The following is a 22621-nucleotide window of genomic DNA, read 5'->3' as shown; positions in this document are numbered from 1 at the left end:
CAATTTCCAAACACTGTCCGTAGCTGAAGTTGGCTGATAGCAAATTAATAATCCAACCTCTTGTAATGAAAACACGTCACAGCTCTCACACACCAGACTCTTCCTAACCAGGAACAATCAAAATTAGTCCAAGTCAAGTCAAGTCACCTTTATTTATATAGCCTTAGGAAACCTAAAACAACCTAGCACCCCTAGTGGTAAGGAAGGAAACTGCCCACAAAATTCTTATTAACAGGCCCATAGTGTAGGCTGCTCACAGTGAGCCTGCGGTGAGCCCAAAGCTGTGGGCCTCGCATGGGAAAGCCCGCACTGGGCCCATTTAGGTTTGGTGTGGGCTGACCCTAGCCCACTGTGCTCGCAAAAAGCCAGCATGGGCCCCGCAAGGACATGTTTGCAGGGAGACAACGGGCTCCACGTAGCGCTCCTCGATTGCTTGCATGTGACCTGGAGAGAGCGAGAGGAAGGGAGAAAGCTCCGTCGTCTCACTCTCCATGAGCTCCGGCTCGCATGCGTCACCCCAAGCGACTGTCTCGTGCGGCACCTCGACAACCGCAGAAATGGCATGGTGGCGGTTAGACACAAGGCCTACTTTCTTAGAGAAGGCCGCGAACCTTGAGCGTAATACTTTTAGCCGCAGGTCATCACAGTGTTGACTGTCAGAAAGGCCGTTGAGTGCCGCTTGAGCATGTTGTAGGCTCAAACATTGCATGCACCTGTCATGAGTGTCTCCTCCTGCGATGAACCTGTCACACGGCTCGACACATCTCCCATAGCTCATTGTGTCTGCTGAAGAGGAGTAAACTGCTCTTTTTTTTAAAGAAAATAGATGGGAACACGACGAAAGAACGCTTTCCTACGGGCAACAGATGATCCGCTTCCTGAAGGAAATTAAATCTGATGAAATAGCATGCAGCACGCTGATATGAGCATATGTGACGTATGCGAGGGGCGGTGCTAAGCACTATTGGCCAATGAATTGGCGTGATGGTGTAAGGCAGAAACTGGCCCGCGCACGGAGCCAGATTATTTTGATAGCGGCTGGTTCTGAAGTAGATCTGTCATGACAGCAACAGTTACTCACAATCAGAGTATGTGAGCGGAGTGCGGAGTGGAGCGGTGTGATTTTGACTGGAGCAAGGAGCAAATTGTCGGATCGTGGTTTTCACTCGCTCCAAGAGAGCTCCACCACCGCTCCATCACGAGTACATTTCATGCCAACGACCCGTAATATAACTGCATATTTAGCAAGAATTCACATGTTAAACATATTTAGCTAGCTTGATAGAGAAGGATCACTCAAATCAGAAAGAATGTGAAGCTATGATGACGGCATTGGGCATAGCGGGAAGTTATAGTTCTCAAGGAATTTGTTTGTTCCATCTAGATACTGAATATTTTCAGCTGAAAGCATGATTTAAACAAGTACTACAAAACTTTTTCTCACGCAATCGCTCTCTCAATAATGCATTCAAACAAATTTAATCGTACAGTGCTACTTCATCTGTATCCGATTTCGAATGAGCAGAAATCTGTAAGAAATGCATCGATCCGTAGGTAAAATAACTGACGAAAACGTACTGTTATTTTCATCACACACTAAATTTGCACAGCAAAAAAGCAGCAATTATACCTTTTAATGCTGACAACCATGTTATTAGCTTGTCATGTGGTAGGAAAAAAGTTTGAACACTAGTGTTCCAATAAGCCACTTTGAAACTCTGCTGTTATATTATTTATTTTATTTTTTAATATACGTTATGAACAGAACTGTGATATTTCAAACATACTGAAATACTTTAGCCGCAGAGCGGAAATTGTTGCTGCTCTACTCCGCTCACATACTCTGCCAGACACCACCACACAAATGTGGCTTTTTCTTAATGACTGTCCTTCTACAGGATTTAACACGGAGTAGCTCACTACCAGTTACAAAAGACACTGCAACAGTCTGTCACAGGCAATTATAGTTGCATTTTCATCAATTAATTTCTTAAATTATCCATTGACTATGTTCTGGCCCGCCATCTAGTGGCGATTTTTTTTTGGCCTGATGCCAAACTTACTTGCCGACCCCTGGTGTAAAGGCTTCAGAATCACACTGGAGGAGTTCCCATAGCGACCGCTGTGGCAGCATTGAAGTGAATCTATGAAAGGGAACTTGTAGATAGTTTAATTAAACTTTATATAGGATCCAGCTGAGATGGCGATACGGTTGGAATATATTTATCATACCACATCGAAGATTTGGTAATGAAACAACTTTCACTTGTTGCCTTTTATAAAAAAATTTCATTTTAATGTATGTACAATAGTTTCTGATAAAAGAGTTTGTAAATAAAGAAAGAAACGAACGAATAAACAAACAAACAAATAAATAAATAAAGATTCAGCCGTACTCAACACGTGGTGTGTTTCTCCTCCAGCTGGTGGCGCGAGTGTCTTATAGTGTCTAGAAACTGCAAACAGCAGCACTTCATGAGCTTTTTCTTGATCTAATCATTAGATGAACTGCTTCCGTAGCTTCGTGCACAAGCGGTAACTAATCATCTCAACATGACCTATTTTTGACAAACATATCGACTAATCCAAAAAGATGAGCCTCCTTCTGAGAAAACGCGTTTCTTATTTACAGCAACTCTAAACCAACATCCACAAAACAAACTCAGCCCAGAGAAACGAAGAAACTCACAGAGAAGGTAAATAGACGTTTGTATGTAAGTATTTGCTAGTTAACTCTTTAGAGTAAATCATGTCCAGTCGTTGCAATGTTTTAATGCTAAACAGCTGATAATGCCATTTTTTACTGAGCAGTACGTTTATTGTGGATTTTTTATTTATTTTATTGATATTGATTTGTTTATTGTTGTTCATGTTGATTATATGCTTTTAAGTGTTTGTTTCTGTCAGCGTCAGAACTTTGCCTTTTGTTTTTTAAACAGGAGTAGACTTTTTGTGAACTTCGTCTGTCCAGAAGTTTCATTATACCAAAGCAAAGGTAATTGAAAATTACTGCTTCACAACCCTGCTGAAGAAAAAAAGAAATAGAAACCATCACAGAGTCTGAAATGGTTTTAATAAGAATTTTATTGTTTTTTTTTTTTTACAATTGTATGAGGCTACTCTCTACTGGTAATTTGTCATCTTCTATTGGTAAGTTGCTAAAACCACTAAATCCTATTGGAATATGTCCCAAAAGACACTACAGGAAATCATTTGTAATGGTTTTAATGGTTAATAGTTGATGGTTTGTAATGATTGTGATGGTATTTGTAGTAGACACCATTAGAACTTCTGTGATAGTTTCTGTTGTATTTTTTTAGCAGGGACATGTGACATTAAAAACCTTGAGATGAAGACATTCTCTTGTTTTTAACTTATACAACACACAACATAAGATTAAACAGATTTTGATTTCATGTTAGCTTCACAATCAGCTGCACTTGCCTTTGAGAAAGTGAATAGTTTTTTTTGTTCCTACTTTTAAATATCTGGAGCATCTCATTTATTCATACCCTTGGTTCATTTCTGGCCCTGGTCCATGGTATACAATATTTTTAATTAATGATTAAATAATTGCTTAAATGATAAAAGGAGCATTAAACCTCCAACAAATCAAGCAGTTTTATCTGAAATGAGAGTAAAATACCTGCAGCAGCACTGTTATGACACATGTTGAATGTTTTTGATCAAGAACAGCCCGAAGTGTTTGCAGAAGATCAACATGAATCAGAGAAAACCTGCGAGAGGCCGTCAAAACCAGCTCTTCAACCCAAATCAGATTCATCCAAATCCAAAACACGTACTTCAGCTAAATGTTGGGAACGACCAAATTCACCATCAGAAGTTGTCCTGCTCTCAACTCATTCACTTTCTGAAAACAAGCAGAAAACCAGCGTCTGAACTGCCGTCATCAGCCGATGAAGTCAAATACAGGCCAAACATAACCCAGTCTTCATTTGGTCTGATGCAGCAACAAAACATCAGTGCAACAGCGTCTGTGAATCAGAGAGTCGTGGCTTTGACCGGTGCTGAGAGGAACAGGGAGAATAAGATCTTTTCTAAGGAGAACGCTTCTGAACCCATGTTTGCAGAGAAAGAAAGCGCTGATGTTTCCTACCACTGGATGATTGCCACAAACACTGAAGTGTGGGACATTGGGGATATTTCCTCCGATACAGATCAGTCCTTGCCAGAGCCGTTCCCAAATGAAGTGACCGATTTTAATTTCCAAGCTGACTGTAAAGTTCCTGATCTCTGGAGCCGAAGCGTGTGTCCCTCAGCAGAAGAACCGTGGCGTCTGAAGGACGGTCAAAGCCCCGACACACTGACTGACCACACTGAAGATGACCACGCTGTACATGTCACAATCACAGAGTTTCAGAGTCGCAGATTTGAGGAGATGCCAGTTGTTATCAGCCACGCTGTTAACCCCAACAACTTCTTCATCCAACACAAGGACACACATCTCTGTGAACTCTCTGAAAGCATGCTGTAAGTAGTGAAAGCAGTAGTTCGCCCAAAAAATGAAACCATTTGCTGAAAATGTTCTCATCCTCAGGCCTTCCAAGATCAGGATGAGTTTGTTTCTTAATCAGATTTGTAGAAATGTAGCGTTGCATCAGTGTCTCCGCAATGGATGGGTGCCGTCAGAATGAGAGTCCAAACAGCTGATAAAAACATCACAATAATCCACAGCACTCCAGTCAAAGCTGCATGTTTGCAAGAAACAAATCCATCAATATGTTTTATCTATAAACCAAAATACAGTCCATAATCCATAACAGTTCCTCCAGTGAAGAAGGCCATCCCCTATTATCCTCTCGCTTCACAATCCAGCCACATGTTTGTTTAGAGCTGTTTTGGATTGTAAATGATGCTTGATCTGTGCATATTTCTCTGTTTGGACTCTCATTCTGACGGCACCCATTCACTGCAGAGCATCCATTGCTGAGACACTGATGCAATGCTACATTTCTCCAAACCTGATGAAGAAACAAACTCCTCTACATGTTAGATGGTCTGAGGATCAGTATGTTTCCAGCAAATTTACATTTTTAGGTGAAGTAGTGTGGCATATCTTTATTTTTTATTACTGTGTCTGTACAGTTCCAGTACTGATGTCTCTCTCTCTCTGTTTTCATTATGATTAAGCAGGAGGAATAGCAGCAGATCTTTTGCAGAGATGAATCGCATCCCAGACGTTGGAGTTTATGTCATGGTTTGGTTCCTCAAGCAAGAGATGTGGAGCCGCGGTCAGATCATCAGAATCTGTCAGATGAGTCGAGGTCAGATAAAGCTGTTTTAAATCAGTCTTTCATTATCTTCACCCTTGACCCGTGTCATTTAAGACTTTATTTCATGATTTCATCTGTCAAACACTATTTCTGTTTTTGACAAGGAAAGAGTGAGTTACTGCATGAGAACTGAAAGCTCATTTTTAGGTGAACAGTTCATTTGTAATTTTAGCAGTAACTCTGTGTAACTGTTTTCATGTCAGTGATGAAATGTTGATGATGATGATTATTTTAGGGTCCAGCAGCAGAGATTGCACAGACATTAAGGTGGAGGTCAGGAGGATTGACTATGGAGATGTTGTTTGCGTCTCTCTTTGGGATGTTAAGGAACTGTGTGGAGAAGCAGCATCCATACCTGTGCAAGCGCTGCAGGTCTCTCTGGTGAATGTGGGTGACTCTAGTAATATTACTGTAGGGTTTATTTATTTAGTTTTAATGCATTAAGCTGTATTTTAACTTGTGTGTTGTAGGTGAGGCCAGTGAATGGAGAAACATGGTCTTTTGAAGCGATCAGCTGGTTCAAGAGTAAAGTGCAGAACAAGACTCTTTATGCCAGGCTTTACCCAGAAGAAGGAGAAGTTTTGGTTGAACTCTTCATGGAGAAGGGAAAGATTGGTGCTATGAGGTAAGGACTACCCCATTCTCACTTAAATATTGTTCACAAGCATTACAGAAATATCTAAAGTGTGCTTTTTTGTTCAATTGGTATCCGACACTTGCTAATCCCACTTTAAAGGGGTCCTACCCTGGGGGTAAGCAGATAAACATCACATTTTCATTTTTGGGTGAACTATCCCTTTAAGACTTATTTAATCTGCATATAAAACATAAGAAAGGAGATGTTTGTTTAAATTTTAATTTGTGTTTGTGTTTGACTGTTAAAACAAATAAATTTGTCTTAATAAATTGGGCAAATAAAAAATACAGTGGTTAAATTTAAATTTAGAATTAGTCTCTATGTGCCGCACTCATTTTATAATGGTGACATAGAAATGTTATGGTAAATAGTTTATAATTAACATTAGTTCATGCGTGTTATTAAAGACACACTGATGCCTGTGAGATGTTTGGCATGCTAAATATCTGCAGCTGTCGGCGACTCGGTACTGCAGTGTGAAATGTGTTCAGACTGGAAATGCATTCAGACAACATTTATCACAAGCTTCTTAACAGGAAGAAGTCCAGTCTCGTGTGAGCTTATGTAGTTATGAAATGTTTGTAGACCAGATGGAGCTGTCTGTGATTCTTCCTATTGAAAAGTTGTGTAATGTGTGCCCCACGTCAGCGATCTGTCGTGTAGTTTACACACAACAGCAGCGAGATGATACTCCAGACAGTCGTGCAGTGTGAACCCGGCAGAACTTAAAGAAGATTGTAATGATGTGCATTTGTCTGGATTCACATTCACAGTCTCGTTTTTCATCATAATATCTGTGCTTTGTGTTTGATTCTCTCAGGAGAGGAGACTCTCTGTCTGTGAGACTTGCTCAGAATAGATTTGCCGTTCATGAATGTAACAAACCCAGGGGCCTGAAGAGAAGTAAGTGACGCATAATTAGATAATAACACAATGGACTAATTCTTTATAGTAACATGTATGCTGTGATTTCTCAGGTGACGTCCCAGAGCAAACCAGACAGCAGTCGTTACAGCGGGAGAAGTATCTGATCTCCTGTTACAGTCACAACAGGGAATAATGTTCAGTGATCAGCAAACTTACATGCTTTTGTATTTTATCATTACATCATAACCTTATACAAACTTCACAATATCTACTGTAACTATGCAGATTTCATAGTCTCAGTTTGAAATTTTTTTTTTTTTTTACATAGTTTGTGAACACTGTACATTGTTACAAGATAGATTGTATTACAGAAAATATTTGGTGATGTTCGTCGCTGTAGAATGTGTTCTTTTTGGTTTAGATAATTCATAATTAAAAATAACCAGGAATTGTAAAATAGAAGCATGTCTTGTTTCTAACAATTTTAGAGTTCACTGACTGTTCTGTTGTTCTTTGTAAAAATACTGAAATATGAACTGTTCTTTGTTTGTTTGTTAACTCTGGCTGGGCAAACTTTACTGTAATTGTACTCTGGAGCACATTAACACTTTTAAAATGCCTGACGTATTAAATATGCTCTTGAAGTGCTGCTTAAGAGACACTGTCTGTTCATGAAATGCTGAAAGACCTGTTAATGGCTACTCTATTCAGTGCCTGGTTAGAAAACCGTTAGGTTACTGATGTAACCCCGGTTCTCTTTCTAACATTCGTTCGGTATCTCACTATGGGATATAGACAACTCCCGTATTGCCGATATGCTAACGAAGTAGACTAAAGAAAGACTAGGTTATCTGAATGATAACCCAGGACTGACTGGGCCAGAGAGGGTTCTGTCACATCCAGTCTATAGAAACGAGCAAATGTGTGCGGAGAAGACCAGCTGGCTGCCGTGCAAATTTCTTGAATAGAAATGCCTCTAAACAGATCCCAGAATGTAGCCATACCTCTAGTAGAGTGGGCTCGTAATCCTATTTGGGGCTCTATATTCGCATTATTGTAACATAACACGATAGCCTCCACCACCCAGTGGGAAAGGCGTTGACGGGAGATAGGTTTTCCTTTGTAAGAGTCAGCCCACGAGACAAATAGCTGATTGCTCTTACGAAGTGTGCGGGTTCTCTGAACATGCATATACAGAGCATGAACCGGACATAAACTGTGTAACCTCTCCTCCTCTGGGGATGAAAAAGGTGGTGGATGAAAAGCTAGCAGGTCCACTGATTGAACTGCACCAGCGTGATCAAACACTTTAGGCACAAACGCCAGGTTAGGTCTAAAAGATACTTTTCGATCCCCTGGAGTGAACATCATACATGAGGAGTGAACTGATAGAGCATGCAACTCACCCTTTTTACTGTAGTGAGAGCAAGTAACAGAGCCGTCTTAAAAGCGAGCAGCTTCAAGGCAATGTGGGGCTTTTGAGAGCGCATTCAGAACTACAAAAAACTCCCAAGGCGGGACCAGCGGCTTCGATACTGGGTGTAGCCTACGTGCCCCTCTCATAAATTGACAGACGAGAGGGTGTTGGCCAATAGTACCGGCGTTAAGACCAACATGACATGCCGAGATAGCGGACAGATAAACCTTAACAGTAGAGAAGGCTCTGCCCTTATCCAGAAGGTCCTGTAGGAAGCACAGCACATCCGAAACTGAACACAAGAAAGGAACAATGTTTCTATCTGCACACCATCCCTCAAACACCCTCCATTTTAGATTATATAAAGAATGTGTCTAGGCAGCCCTCGCGTTCTGAATTGTCTGTATCACTTTCGGAGGTAACCCAGCTGCATTCAGATTTAGCCTCTCACGGGCCAGGCCCAGAGAGCTAGCTTCTGAGGGGAGGGGTGAAAGATTTCCCCCCGTGCTTGTGAGAGGAGATCCCTGCGTGCTGGTAACGGCCATGGCTGGTCGTAGAGCAGTTGCGCAATCTCCGCAACCCACAGTCTCCCCAGGCCAGTATGCGGCGATCAGAATCATTACTTGTTTGCATTCCCGAACCCTCCGTAGTGTCGACTCGATCAGGCTCAACAGAGGGAACGCGTAAAGTAACACATTTGGCCACTCGTGGGCTAGAGCATCCACACCCATCGGTGCATTATCGCTGGCTAGAGATAAGAACAGGGGACATTGCGCGTCTTCGCGTGATGCAAAGAGATCTACGGCGGCCAGGCCGAATCTCTGCCACACCATGAGGATCACTTGGGGGTGGAGTCTCCACTCCCTGTACAGAAGATTCCCTCTGGACAGTAAAAAGACGGGGCTCTCCAATGACAGAGCGCTCATGCATTCTGGTGTGACGCGCACTCTGCGGCTGAGACGGCTCTTGGGGCGAATGCCCTGTGACGCTGTCCAAATCTGAAAATCCCTCATTTGCAGCAGTCCTAGGGGAACCACTGACACTGTCGAGGCCATCAGACCCAGTAGCCGAAGATTCTGAAAGAGACTGATCTCCCTCGTGGAAAAAGGGAAAGGCAGCTGTGAAATGTCTTGATACGATCCTCTGATAGGAAAGCTCGAAACATCACTGAATTCATCCTGAGACCCAAGTAGACTATTTCCTGTGCAGGAGTTAGACAACTCTACGTCTGGTTTATCTTGAAATCTAATCTCTCCAGATGTGTTAAAGGTGTGTACGTATCGCTCTCTGCCTGCCTCGGGGACAGCGCACAGATGAGCAGATTGTCCAGATATGATGAAACTCGACCCCTCCGTTCCTTAACGGCGTCAGAGCCGCTTCCACACATTTGCTGAAAACCCTGGGAGCCAAAGCAAAGCCAAAGGGTATTTTCGTATACTCGTATGCTGTGCCCTGATAAGCGAACCTCAGATATTTCCTGTGAGCAGGAAAAATATCTATGTGAAAATATGTGTCCTGGAGGTCCACTGAGGTGAGCCAATCTCCCTGACGAATACTCTGACACAACATTCTGAGCGACAGCATTTTGAATTTGTATTTTCTGAGGTGTTTGTTGAGGACCCGTAAATCCAAAATTGGACGGAGACCTCCCCCTCTTTTAGGAATCACAAAATACCTGGAGTAAAAACCTATGTGGCTTTCTCTTGTTGGAATCACTCTTATCACTCCTTTTCTCATTAAAGAGGATAATTTCTTCCTCTAAAACCTGAGCTGCTTCCCCTTGAGCCACTGAGATTACCACTCCATTGAACACAGGAGGTTTTACAGCGAATTGAAGTCTATCCCCTGTCTATCGTGGTTAAAACCCAGGGATGAACAGTTCGCCCCCTGAGCTGCGAGTGGGCCCTTCCCGTCTTCGCTCACTAGTGGTGTTACAGCACACTCTAGTGGCGAAGGAAGGGAATACCGCTCCAGTGAAGGAAGGATTCGTCTTTATTTGTGATTGTTTTAATTTTTTTGTGACATTTCTTTATTTTTATCCCACTCTGCGCCCTCAGCCCTTGGTCTGGATGCGTCAGAGAAAACTTTATTTGTGATTGGATGCTTATGAACTCTTGTCCTTCCTCCCTCAGAACAAACCTCGGAAGGTGGAGGGAGAGACAATTCTTTGGGGGGCACCAGAGGAACATGGGCCATTTCCCTGAACACATTGGACTTTGAACTGACCACACAAGCCCATTTCACATTCAAATTCCTTCTCCTTTTCCCCGTGGGAGGGAGAATGGAATCGTTCTGAAGGGATGAGACCGAGAAACCCTGAGTGCTGTCTCCAAACCCTTCCTGATGCCAAGCTGACTTCTCAGGTCGACCGCCTCTTTTTGTTTCACTGAGGGGTTGCCGACCGGTGTTTCACTGCTGCGGCTGCGAAAGACTGTTTTGGTTTCAGGAAACTGGGTTTTGACTGAGGGCCCGCGTTTCCCGGCTGTTGCGGTAGAGCCGGATGGGAAGGTTGATAGTCAGAATGTTCCCCTCTCCCTTAAGGTCTGAAATTCGGTGGGCTCGGGTGATAAGGCCAAGCTGCCGGCTTTCTGGGGAGACAGACCTCGAATGCCTCTCCCTCTTTTTTCCGCAGGTCACATTGCTGACGCATCGCTGTTACAGTCGCGCCCGAACATGGCCTTTGGATCAATAGGGACATCCAAAAACTCCACCTTCTCTTTGTCAGAGAGGCCTGACAAACCCAGCCATAGCGATCTCTCTCCCACAACCGCTAAGCCCATACTCCGACCGCAGCTTTGAACTGCTCCGCGGGACGTTCAGAGCGCTGGGTTGGGAGATCCAGAGTCCAGCTGAAGCCCCATCTCCTCAAGTAACTCTGCTTGATAGGCAGTAAGGAGGGGCGTCTCCCGCTAACGGATCTTCGAACAGCGGGGGAAGGACGGGTGACACTTCATCTCTCCCCATGAGCTGCTGGCCTGCGGACAATCCATCAGTTCCTCTCTGGGTTGAGCAGAGAGGCATGGGTCCGACTTCCCAGCTATTGCCATGCGGAGTCTCCGCTCTTGGGTTTTAACCGAGAACGACGTGCAGTGAGGACAGCCCTCGGGGTTGGACAGAGCTGCCTGAGCGTGTTTAGCGCCCAAACAGGAGATGCAGAGGCCGTGTGAATCCTTCGCAGAAATCCACATTCCACAAGCACACGGATGGGGAGGAAGACCTTTTCCTCCGGGGCTCTCCGTTTTTTTTGCAGTGGCCTGTACTCTCTTCGTACGGTAAGCCCACCACAACATGACAACTAGTACGGACCTGTTCTGCAATAGAGAGCTCTCCTTTTTCTTCTTTTTGGTGCGTGGTGAGTGCCCCCAAAAACTTGGAAAATTGAAAACTTAGAGCAGAAAACTCGCCCTGACGCGTTAGTTATCTCACTCTAAGTGAAGTCGCTCAACAAACGTTAGGAATGTATTGCGTTTGAGACGTTACCTTGCGGCTCCGTCTGTAAATTGTTAAGCAAATAATTCCCGAAGTCAGCTGAGCCAGCTTCCGAAAATCTTCACGGGGCAGAGAGCGAAAATGACGAAACGGCAGGTAGCTGCTGTTTATATACAGGGAGGCAGGACTCCCTGATCGCTGCAGCGATTGGTCTGCCATGGTTGGCAGACGTGGTGTTATTGGTGCTTCCGCGATCGATCACGCCTGAGGCGTTCCCCATAGTGAGATACCAAACGAATGTTAGAAAGAGAACTGCACATTTGTTTTACAACATTTGTTGTCTTATGCAGATCTGCCAATAAAAATGCATGTCTTTAAAATAGTTCAATACAATTGCACCCTTATCCACAAATTTTGTATACTTTTTTTTTTTTTTTTGTATACATAATTTTTGTTTGTTACTCATAGTAGTCTATACACGTTACACACTGCTCTGTGCTGAGCTTTGTTGGGGAAGTTACTCTACTTAAAACTACTTAAAAATCTACTTACTATTTATAGTTATTTTCATGTTACTGTCAAGTGTGTCCTCACTGTTTTGCAAGGTTGTCAATGTGCAGAACTCTCCCACTTGAAACAGCCCACTACAAGAAGTTTTCACTCATTGACCAAACTTTTGCTCTCCTTTTTCCCTTTTTTATTTTGAAAGTTCGATGCAGTGTTCATTTGGTCAATCAATCAATCAATCAGTCAGGTGAAAAAACTTTAAACAAATACAAACACCACTTTAAGAGCAAGCACAAGTTGATACAATCAAATACAGGCAGGATTTAGCACACGCAGGATTTAAATGCTTGGTTTTAAACTACCATAAAGCAGACCATGTAAATAGACAGCAGATATTCAACCTTTACACAGTAAATACACTGATGATGATTTTAAATATTTGACATTTATAGATTTTAATCGGAACATATTTTATATTAACAATCACTGGCAAAAATGTAGGCCATTAAACAAACCAATAATGTTTAAATATATTCTTAGAATGATATAATGTGCAATAAACAAAAAACTGAATTTCATTCAAAAGAAAAGTATGAAAGCTCACCGGCTACATCTCCATTAATAGTAGTGGGCTTAATTTTGCTGTAATAGTTACTTTGTAAAATCCCTAAAAAAACTAAAAAAGTGACAACAACAATTAAACACAAAAATATAACAGAAATGTATGTTTCATTTTTAAACGCTCTGAATTGCAGTTCTCCTCATGACAGTCTTTCAGAAGCAAAAAGTTCACATTCTTTGCAGAAACAGATGCACATATTGATGTCATTGAGTTGTTTTAAATGCATTCCTCTGAGAAGGATGTCAGTACATGTTATTGAAGCATCAGAACTACACAAGACACACATTAGTCATGCAGTGAAACTGGATTGCCACTGAGCTGCTGCCTCGTGCGTGTTTCTTCTGCTGATGCTAAGATGATTTTTCAGTTAACTAGCATGTTACCATGTTTCAAAAACCTTTTACAATATAATTACAACATGCAAAGTTTTCAAGATCAGACAAGAACAACAATCTACAGTAAATGTGCTCAAATGTCTTTGCAGGAATGTGGACTGCGCGCTTCATATTTTCCACAAAGAGAGTGAATGCACAGATGATGACAGTTGAAAGGGTCATATTCACATTGTTACTGTACTCAGCCTACTCTACAGTTCCTGATTCATGCACAGACCTTTCTCTCCCTCGTATCCAGCAGACCGCTGATGTGTGGAGTGGAGAAGTGACGCCTGAAGTTGCATTGCTGGAAAAAAACAGTTGTGTTTAGAGATGAGGAACATTATGAAAACTGAATTTAAGGAGTAAACATTAACACTTGAGAAGCCATAAACTATCTCAAGGGCCAAAATGTGAAAACCCTGGTTTATAATTGCATCTGTCTTCTCAAACTGCAGCATATGGGTGTCTGTTGAGCTGTAACATGTATAGTCTGTTTTGTTTTTGTTTTCTCTGTTTCCTATGTTAATTTCCCAGTCATCGTTAGTTTCCTTTGTTGTCAATTAACACACCTGTTCTGTTTTCTGTTGATGATACTCAGTCTGTATTTAAGCCCTCAGCTCATGGTTTTCATGTTGTTTCAGTTTATGTGGTTTGCTATTTCTCCTAAATGTTTGTAATTCTGAATAAAGACTGTTTGTGGTGCTACTCCTTCGTTGTGTTGTGTGTGTGCTGCAGAACACGTTACAGTGGCTTTGGGCTGTTTAAAAAATATTCTAGTATTCTAAAAAAAGAAAATTTGAAAAGCAACCAATAAAAAGTTTTTTTTTCTTCTTCTTATGCCTCAAATGTTGTTCTGCTTGTCAAACTGATCACTTGAATGACACTCCTGCCAAACATATTGGCAATCAATAAATATAAAAACGATTTAAAACAAAACTTTTTTAAAAACCAAGTATACAAAATTTAGTGAAAAAATGGATGGGAACACAGTACATCAATATGTTCTCTAAAAGTAAATGTTTAGGGAGCAGAAAATAAATTGCATTAGAAAATACTTTTTAATTCATTTTACAAAAAAGCTTCACTAGAAAATAACTTTCACTGTACCTTCTGATCGCACTGCAAAAACGTGATGCTCTTCCTCTGTATTTCTCTTGTTTTCCCGTGCAAATGTATCTTAAAAATAAGATGCACTTGAGAAGCGAACTTGACTTAAGTCTTGTTTTCTGTGAAACTGAAAACAGGAACAAACGGGCTCCGAAAAATCAATTCAATTCCAAGGGAAACACTTTTTTATACCCCATTGATGGATATTTGTTCTTGTTTTAAGCACAAACTCAATTTTGTTACATTTTTCAACACTCAAGCTATCTTCATTTAGCATCTTAAGTGAATGTGAGTAAATCTTGATTTAAGGATGTTTAGATATTTGTGTTGGAAAACATGAATTAAAGACTTTCTGCTCTGATTTAAGGCCTTCATTTGTGGAAGGTTGAATTAAGACTTTCTAAAGAAACCCAGTTTAGGGGTGGACCTTAATGCTTACCTTTTTCTGAAAATCATGCATTTTTATACGATACGTACAAATTCATATGAAATCGCCACCTTGTGAAATGGTTGTTTTCCTGTGAGATCTGGTTGACTGAACTCACCTGCCAATGTTAGAGCCATTCAACAAAACACAGAAGTGCTCAAAGAACTGTGTGTCATCTTCAGATCAGAGCTTTCAAACACACCGCCGTTCACAGAATCTGAGTTTGAACCTGGAAATATCACACAAAACCCTGACAGTGTCATTTCTTGACAGCTCGACCTCCTTTGATAAATTGTGCTGTGTTTGATAAAGACAGCACAATTCTCATTTCCTCTCCCTGCCAGGCACAATGAATAATGTTGCTGCTCATTGTGTCCACACAGATTCTTTCTTCTGCCCCGGGTGGGTGGAAATCAAGGCATTTGGTCTGAATTCTGAAGAGTCTTGTTAGCCTCCATAAAGAGCAGCATTGTGTATAAATGGGTTATATAAGTGCGTATGACAGCCATGGTGCAGGGTTGTGGCTAGTAGTGCGTAAATCTGTAAATGCTGATCTGTAGCAAGGCCATTAGCTGTTTCCTGGAAATGTCTCTATATTATCACAGCTGAAGGTAAATCGCTCTTTTCATTCACCATAATCAAACTTGGAAATGTTCATTTGACTGCTCAGTTATTTTTGCAGCACATTGTAAAATTGAAATCCTTATTGCAAGTGGGACTTCAGATCAGTCATGTAGTTTATACAGATGCACTGAACTGCTCTGAGCTCTGATCACAGTTACTATCTTGTATTAGTGTAAATGTGGATTTGTTGTGTGGGCCAACCGAAAGCCTGCTATTGGCCAGGTCGTGTTGTGTCAGGTGACGACATGCGGTGCTAGACCATCGCCCAAGCTCTTAACCAGCTCCAGATTAACCACAACTCATTTTTATTTCAGTTAACCAAGTATCCAAATGCCAAGAACCCAGTCTGTTGTTCTTCATGTTTGGAGCTGGTAGCATAAGCTGCTTTCTCACGGGCTGCACCTGGTAAACTACTGCTCAGATTCAGAGTTTGGTGTCGGAGAAGATTTGTGGTTTAGCATTTTGTTGGGATTATAGTAATATTGAATGTTGTGTAATTGGAAGTTTAAAAGTTGAAGTGTTTAGCCATGTTGCGTATGACATATCTAAATAGGTTATGCACATTACCAGTCAAAGGTTTTCGACTTTTTTACCCTTTATTGTGACTATTTTCCACATTTTATGTATAATAATGTTATAGTGTTTACGTAATGTAATTACGTAAGGCAATAAAACATTAAGTTACTCTAAAAAAAAGTAATTACTAGCTACTAATTACATTTGTGTCTTTAGATTACTGTACTAATTACTCTCTGTAAAAGGTATTGCATTACTTATTACTAATTACTTTCTAAATGCCATATTTGAACAATACAAGGATGGATATGAAACTTCTCGTTAAAGTCTTTCGAATAAATAATATAAAATTGCATAAATTATTCTTGAACTGACCAATGTATTTAAAGGAGAAGGTTACATTAAAACATACAGCTAATTGTAACATTAGATGTTAAATCCAGCATAGTTTTATATAGATTTGTTTGGTCACACTTTATTTTAAGGTCCTATTCTTGCTATTAACAAACCATAACTATGAGTCAATAAACTCCTAATTTTCTGATTATTAACAGTAAGGTAGTTAAGTTAAGGTGATTAGAGATATAGAATATGGTCATGCAGAATATGTGCTTTATAAGTACTAATAAACAGCCAATATGTTAATAAAATGCATGCTAATAAGCAACTAGTTAATAGTGTGAACTTGTCCCTATACTGAAGTGTTACCAATTGTTCTATAGAATATTTAATGTAATTCCATCAGAAGTAGCTGTAATTGTTAAGAGTAAGACATTTTTAATTACACTTTATTTTAAGGTGTCCTTGTTACAGTGTAATTCTACATTTAAGTACTGAGTAATATTAATTAACTACATGTACTTACTATAGGATTAGGGTTTGGTTTAGGGTAAGTAACTATGCATAATTTATTGTTATTATAATAGTAAGTACATGTAAAGTGTAACAAGGACACCTTAAAATAAAGTGTTACCTAATTTTTAAGTAAAATTAAGAGTAATCCCTTACTTTGCTTTTACTTCTTCAAGGAAAAAGTAGCCTAGGAATTCATTACTTACTAATGCATGTATAAAGAAGCTTCATTTTTGAAATTGTATGTATGTTTTTCAAAAACAGGCACTATATGTATTTGTGCACAACTCATTTCAAACATTTTATTAAAAGATTTGGTAACACTTTATTTTAAGGTGTCCTTGTTACACATGTTGCATGTACTTACTATTATAATAACAATGAATTATGCATAATTACATGCAAGTAACCCGAATCCTAACCTTAACCATATGTGACCCTGGAGCACTACAGTCTTAAGTCGCTGGGGTATATTTGTAGCAATAGCCAACAATACATTGTATGGGTCAAAATTATCCATTTTTCTTTTATGCCAAAAATCATTGGGATATTAAGTAAAGATCATGTTCCATGAAGATATTTTGTAAATTTCCTACCGTAAATATATCAAAACTTAATTTTTGATTAGTAATATGCATTGCTAAGAACTTCATTTGAACAACTTTAAAGATGATTTTCTCAATATTTTGATTTTTTTGCACCCTCAGATTCCAGATTTTCAAATAGTTGTATCTCAGCCAAATATTGTCCTATCCTAACAAACCATACATCAATGGAAAGATTATTTATTCAGCTTTCAGATTATGTATAAATCTCCATTCCGAAAAATTTACCCTTATGACTGGTTTTGTGGTCCAGGGTCACATATAGTACCGTAAGTACATGTAGTTAATTAATATTACTCAGTACTTAAATGAATAATTACACTGTAACAAGGACACCCTACACAAACCTGACTGGTAAACAAGACTTAATGCAGAGTTGAACTTGTCAAGAACACTCCTTGTGCTTTGCTTGCCCTGCAGTCCTCGAGTCCAGCATGAACTGGGTGTCGTTTTACGCGGTGATCAGCGGTGTGAACAGGCACTCGACAAGCATCGGCCGCATCTGGCTGTCGGTCATCTTCATCTTCCGGATCATGGTGCTGGTGGTGGCGGCCGAGAGCGTGTGGGGCGACGAGAAGTCGGGCTTCACCTGCAACACCCAGCAGCCCGGCTGCAACAGCGTGTGCTACGACCAGTTCTTCCCCGTCTCCCACATCCGCCTCTGGGCTCTGCAGCTCATCCTGGTGTCCACGCCGGCCCTGCTGGTGGCCATGCACATCGCTCACCGCCGGCACATCGAGAAGAAGATCCTCAAGATCTCCGGGCGAGGGAGCGCCAAGGACTTCGAGAACATCAAGAGCCAGAAGTTCAAGATCACCGGTGCTCTGTGGTGGACTTACATGATCAGCATCGTCTTCCGCATCGTTTTCGAGCTGGTTTTCTTGTACATTTTTTACTTGATCTATCCGGACATCAAGATGGTGCGTCTTGTGAAGTGTGACTCTTACCCCTGTCCCAATACAGTGGACTGTTTCGTGTCGCGTCCCACAGAGAAGACCATCTTCACTGTCTTCATGCTGGCCGTGTCTGGAGTCTGTGTCTTGCTGAACATTGCAGAGGTTGTGTATTTAATCGGTCGGGCGTGTATGAAATACTTTCAAGGAGCAGTGGGTGAACCCAAAGCGCCTTGGCTCGCTCAAAAACTGGCAACTTACAAGCAGAACGAAATAAATCAGCTGATCTCAGAGCATTCGTTCAAGCCGAGATTCAACGCTGGGCGAAAGCCTCCCGCGGATAAGAGCGAGCGCTGCTCTGCTTTCTAGACGGAGGTTTCTACCAACTATCAGCCATTGATGGAAGGTGGATGTCTGTAATCATATTAATCGACTGTCATTATCGTTTAAAAGGCCCCTCTACATGTGAGGAGTGATCATGGGGGGAAACATGCTGGAGAACCGTCAAATACTACACATTTGAAAAGTGTCCATCTGGTCCTAAAAAGCAGATAAGATAAAAGAGGAATAATTGGGTTTCACACTAAGCAAACACTGGAGAGGGTAAACAGTTAGTCATTTGCTTCTGTACTGAAGTTCATATTTGTGCATATAATATTTGACCGATAGAGGGTCTATACAGCACAGATTGACCTTTCGTCTCAACACAAAAATAAAAAGCGGCATGGCTTGCTGTGTGGAAAGTGGAGTAGATGGTACGTTTTAACCTTTTTAATGTATTATTATATGTTATTTATTGAAAACAGAAACCCTCAACCATTAGACAAGTTAGTTTAGAGAAATGGATGGATGAAAACAGAAGCCCTAGAGTATGACATCATATCCTGTTGCCCATACTTGTTGATATAACTGATATTTAAAAAAAATTTTTTTTTGCAGTATAGTGTGATGCCCCTGAACAATGTTGCATTGATAAAATACATTTTTTAAATTGTTTATGTTTGAACTACAAATTTGCAATGATTTTCTGGTTTTAAAGTTGATCAAAATGCCCCTTTACATTTAGTAAAGCATCTTATTCATTTTGCTTTGACTTGTAAATGATTTGTTAAAATGGTTATTTTTTTTTCGTTTATAGTTTTATTATAGTGAGATGCATCACATCTAAAGGAAGTTTAAAGTGCATTTTCTTCATCTTTGCAAGCACTTATTTGTTAAAAAGACCAAACAAACAGACTTGAGGCCACATCGTATTTATTCGACTGTAAATGCTTGTTTGTCCTCACAATGTAAAGTTGTTCTAGCAATCACAGCTTTATCTAACGCACCTTTAAAGAGCCATACAATCACATACTGACCGGCTGTTCTGCTCGAGTATGATTGGGAAATAATATCTTCTTTGCAGGACTTTGTTGAATTGATGCAGCTTTCTTGCTTGCAATATCAACTTTGTCATTAAACAAATTCATTATATTGCACATACCTTAAATACAATTTTGAATCATTTTTATTTCTTTAGTATGTCCATGCATTTCACTCATGATTTATCCCCAATTTCAGTTAAAGGGGTTTGTAGAGATTATGTATATATATATGTATATAGAATGTTCAAAATCTTTTCTAAAGGCCTCACATACTGAAAAGAAATGTGCGATAGCAGTTGTTTTATACTGCACTGTCCAAACATAAGGAAAGGGACATTATTGACATTACTCGTGCCAGTAACACCCTTCAGTGTTTATGACTGCTCTCAGTGACGGATCAAATGTGTGTAGACCTTTAAATCACATCTTTATAGCACTCAGGACTATGTCATTGCCAAACAATGAACAAGCAGGTCTTTAGCATTACACTTGAGCATGTCCTGAAGCACATGTAACCGACAGGAGCATGAACAGGGAAACTTTGGACATGATCATTGAAGTCATTCCTCATGCAGAGAGAGTGCAAAGCATTGGCTTCTAGGCTCTTTTTTTATTATTAATTCTAATTGTAAGACCTGTGTGAATGAGCCATATGGACCCAGTTTCACAGTTTTCATCCCACCACTGGAGATCCGCTCAATGATAAGTTGGGGACAACTGAATACCCAAGTAACCTGTTAAAGTACCAATGTTTAATAAAATAAAATGTTTAAAAACTCTGGACTTATTAAGGGGATTAATGTTACACTCTAAACCAATCAAAACATACTAATCCAATACCAAAACTTTAGGCTTATGACAAAAACCAACAAAACCTGCAGTACACATCTAGCCTGTTCTGCTGGTTTTCGAACTCTTCCCACATACAGTATTCCTATAACAGACTTATTAGCAAATATGTTTATTTTTTAACTTTCTGATGAAGGCACAGAAGGTGAAGTGAGAAGTTTGATTAAAGAAATGAGGGATTATGGAATGGAATGTTTGCAACTGAACACAGGACACACTTAATAAATCAATATGTACACTAATGATAAATACAGAAAAATAACCTGCAATTGGCCTAATTATTCTAATTAAGAGGCTGCTTTCACTACAGCCATTAAAGGTGTAGATGGGCTCCTCATAAACCAGTTAACCATTAACTTCATAATCTCCATAACTCTGGTTTTGTTGCACAGAAAGATCTGTATTTATTGAGAACAATTATAATACAATACATTTGTAGATCAAGTTGTTAATTTAGAAAGACCAGTTTTAGTCACAGCATTCTGCTCTCGTTTTCAACATCTGCAAACACAGTACAGCAAGCTGATAATGCTTCATATAAAAGACACACAGAGAAAGAACGATCTAGCGTTCCTGACTATCGGTAACTCAGCAGTCAGCGTACAGCACAAACATCAGATATTAAGGGGTCATGACGACATTCAACCCCTCGACCTGTGGTTTATGATTAAGAACTACAGATCCTTTGCAACATCAGCGAGGAAAACAAGCATGTTAACAGAAGGTGACTTAGTTTCTCAGCAGAAACACTGGATGCGAGTGAAGTCAGCAAGACAGGAGGAAATCTTCTGGATCGTCCACCACCCTGAGAACAAGAAAACCATCAAGAGCTCTGTAAAACAGCAGCAGACCTAGAGAAACACCTTGATACAGTGCATCCGGAAGCTATTCACAGCGCTTTACTTTTCCCACATTTTTCAAACTAACTTCGGTAGCACTTTATTTTACAGTCCTGTTCCTCATGTACATACTATGTACTTAATGATTAAAGTAATTACTATAACTAGGTACTAACCCTGAACCTACCCCATGTAGTTACCTTATATTACCAGTACTTTCTTTGGTAAGTACACTGTAAGTAAATGTAAGTACTTGTCCTGTAACAAAGTGCAACCCAAACTTCTTTCACGTTGTCATTATGGGGTATTGTTTGCAGAATTCTGAGGAAAATAATGAATTTAATCCATTTTGGAATAAGGCTGTAACATAACAGAATGTGGAAGCGCTGTGAATACTTTCTGGATGCACTGTTTGTTGCTATAAACACAAAGTCTTGGATTTATAAATGTCATTTCCAAACATTCTCATCACTGTTTAAAAGCACAGCATTCTCTAGTAAGTCACTGTATGATGAGTTTGAAGCATCCGCTACATCGCTGTTACTCGAACTTGTTTTATAATTAGTGCTGTCAAACGATTAATCACGATTAATCGCATCCCAAATAAAAGTTTTTGTTTAACTAATATATGTATAATGTGTATATTTATTATGTATATATGAATACACACATATAATAAAGAAAGTATTTCTTACTTAATACACATTTATATTCTTATATTTTATATTACATATATATATATATATATATATATATAAACACAACATTTTTCTTAAATATATACTGTATGTGTGTGTGTTTATATATACATAAAAATACACACAGTACACACATATATTATGTATAAAAAAAAAACTTATTTTGGATGCGATTAATCGTTTGACAGCACTTTTTATAGACACTGGAACAGCAAGAATGCAAAGTTTTAAAATGCTTTTCCCCCAGCATTTTGTTGGAAGTGAATGTGAAACTGATTTAGAGATGGACAGCTAAGCTAGATCACCGCTAGGTGAGGTCTGGTGTAGACTCACGCTGTATGCGGCGAGGCTAGCGCATGCGCATGTGCAGACTGTGCTTGGGCCCGTCCACACGCTCCAGCTTCTCGAAGTGTCTCCTGGCGTTCCTGATGTTGATGAGGGTGGCAGCGGACGCTGGAAGAGAGTGAGAGGCTTTAGCTTCAGTCACATGTGCTTTCCTTCAATGTTACTGGAGCGCAGATGGAGGAAACAGAATTTGGAGGTGTTTTGAAGTGAAGTGTTTTAAAAGGATAGTTTCCAGGGGTGTGAAGTAACGAATTACAAATACTCACGTCACAGTAATTAAGTAGTTTTTATCAGTAATTGTACTTTGAGTAGTTTAAAAATTGTGTACTTTTACTTGAGTACATTTTAAGTG

At 40.1% G+C, this 22621-nt stretch overlaps 3 protein-coding genes and 1 pseudogene across 8 annotated transcripts in view; 2 read left to right on the top strand and 2 right to left on the bottom strand.

The window, feature by feature from the left end:
• Positions 1–2455: 2455 nt before the first annotated feature.
• LOC107724541 (uncharacterized) lies at positions 2456–7007 on the top strand. 6 transcript variants are annotated; one of them, XM_016533522.1, is made up of 9 exons: positions 2456–2535; positions 2633–2696; positions 2940–2995; positions 3692–4491; positions 5152–5285; positions 5530–5681; positions 5765–5919; positions 6752–6834; positions 6909–7007. In XM_016533522.1, exons 4-9 carry the CDS (start codon positions 3722–3724, stop codon positions 6989–6991), a joined length of 1377 nt encoding a protein of 458 aa, XP_016389008.1. In that variant the 5' UTR covers positions 2456–2535; positions 2633–2696; positions 2940–2995; positions 3692–3721; the 3' UTR covers positions 6992–7007. The 6 variants fall into 6 exon arrangements, with proteins under 6 accessions (XP_016389008.1, XP_016389005.1, XP_016389009.1 ...); XM_016533519.1 differs by having other exon boundaries at positions 2456–2696; positions 3697–4491; XM_016533523.1 differs by having other exon boundaries at positions 2456–2696; positions 5155–5285.
• A 950-nt stretch (positions 7008–7957) lies between these two features.
• Positions 7958–10995, bottom strand: LOC107724539 (uncharacterized; annotated as a pseudogene).
• Positions 10996–15217: 4222 nt separating this feature from the next.
• On the top strand, positions 15218–19025 carry LOC107724542 (gap junction beta-1 protein-like). Its single transcript, XM_016533525.1, has 2 exons — positions 15218–15295; positions 17702–19025. The coding sequence occupies exon 2, from the start codon at positions 17716–17718 to the stop codon at positions 18541–18543; it is 828 nt and encodes a 275-aa protein (XP_016389011.1). The 5' UTR covers positions 15218–15295; positions 17702–17715; the 3' UTR covers positions 18544–19025.
• Positions 19026–20436: 1411 nt separating this feature from the next.
• Positions 20437–22621, bottom strand: part of LOC107724537 (ras-related GTP-binding protein A-like) — a 7913-nt gene continuing 5728 nt past the window's right edge. Inside the window, exons 6-7 of the mRNA XM_016533516.1 lie at positions 22258–22377; positions 20437–21192 (exon numbers count right to left, since the gene is read on the bottom strand). Of these exons, the coding sequence (XP_016389002.1) occupies positions 22274–22377 (104 nt within the window). The 3' untranslated portion in view covers positions 20437–21192; positions 22258–22273. The remainder of the gene's footprint in view (positions 21193–22257; positions 22378–22621) is intronic.

Source organism: Sinocyclocheilus rhinocerous, unplaced genomic scaffold, assembly GCF_001515625.1.
Source record: "Sinocyclocheilus rhinocerous isolate Xijiao unplaced genomic scaffold, SAMN03320098_v1.1 scaffold1597, whole genome shotgun sequence".
Lineage (NCBI taxonomy): Eukaryota > Metazoa > Chordata > Actinopteri > Cypriniformes > Cyprinidae > Sinocyclocheilus > Sinocyclocheilus rhinocerous.
Note: the sequence above shows the minus strand (reverse complement) of the source record. Positions and strands in the feature narration are given on the sequence as shown.

Bases quoted from the DNA above. Each gene is read 5' to 3' on its own strand.
- LOC107724541 (XM_016533522.1), top strand. From the start codon at position 3,722: ATGAATCAGAGAAAACCTGCGAGAGGCCGTCAAAACCAGCTCTTCAAC. The intron at 5,286-5,529 runs GTCAGATAAAGC...TGATTATTTTAG, and splicing joins AATCTGTCAGATGAGTCGAG to GGTCCAGCAGCAGAGATTGC. The intron at 5,682-5,764 runs GTGGGTGACTCT...TGTGTGTTGTAG, and splicing joins TGCAGGTCTCTCTGGTGAAT to GTGAGGCCAGTGAATGGAGA.
- LOC107724542 (XM_016533525.1), top strand. From the start codon at position 17,716: ATGAACTGGGTGTCGTTTTACGCGGTGATCAGCGGTGTGAACAGGCAC.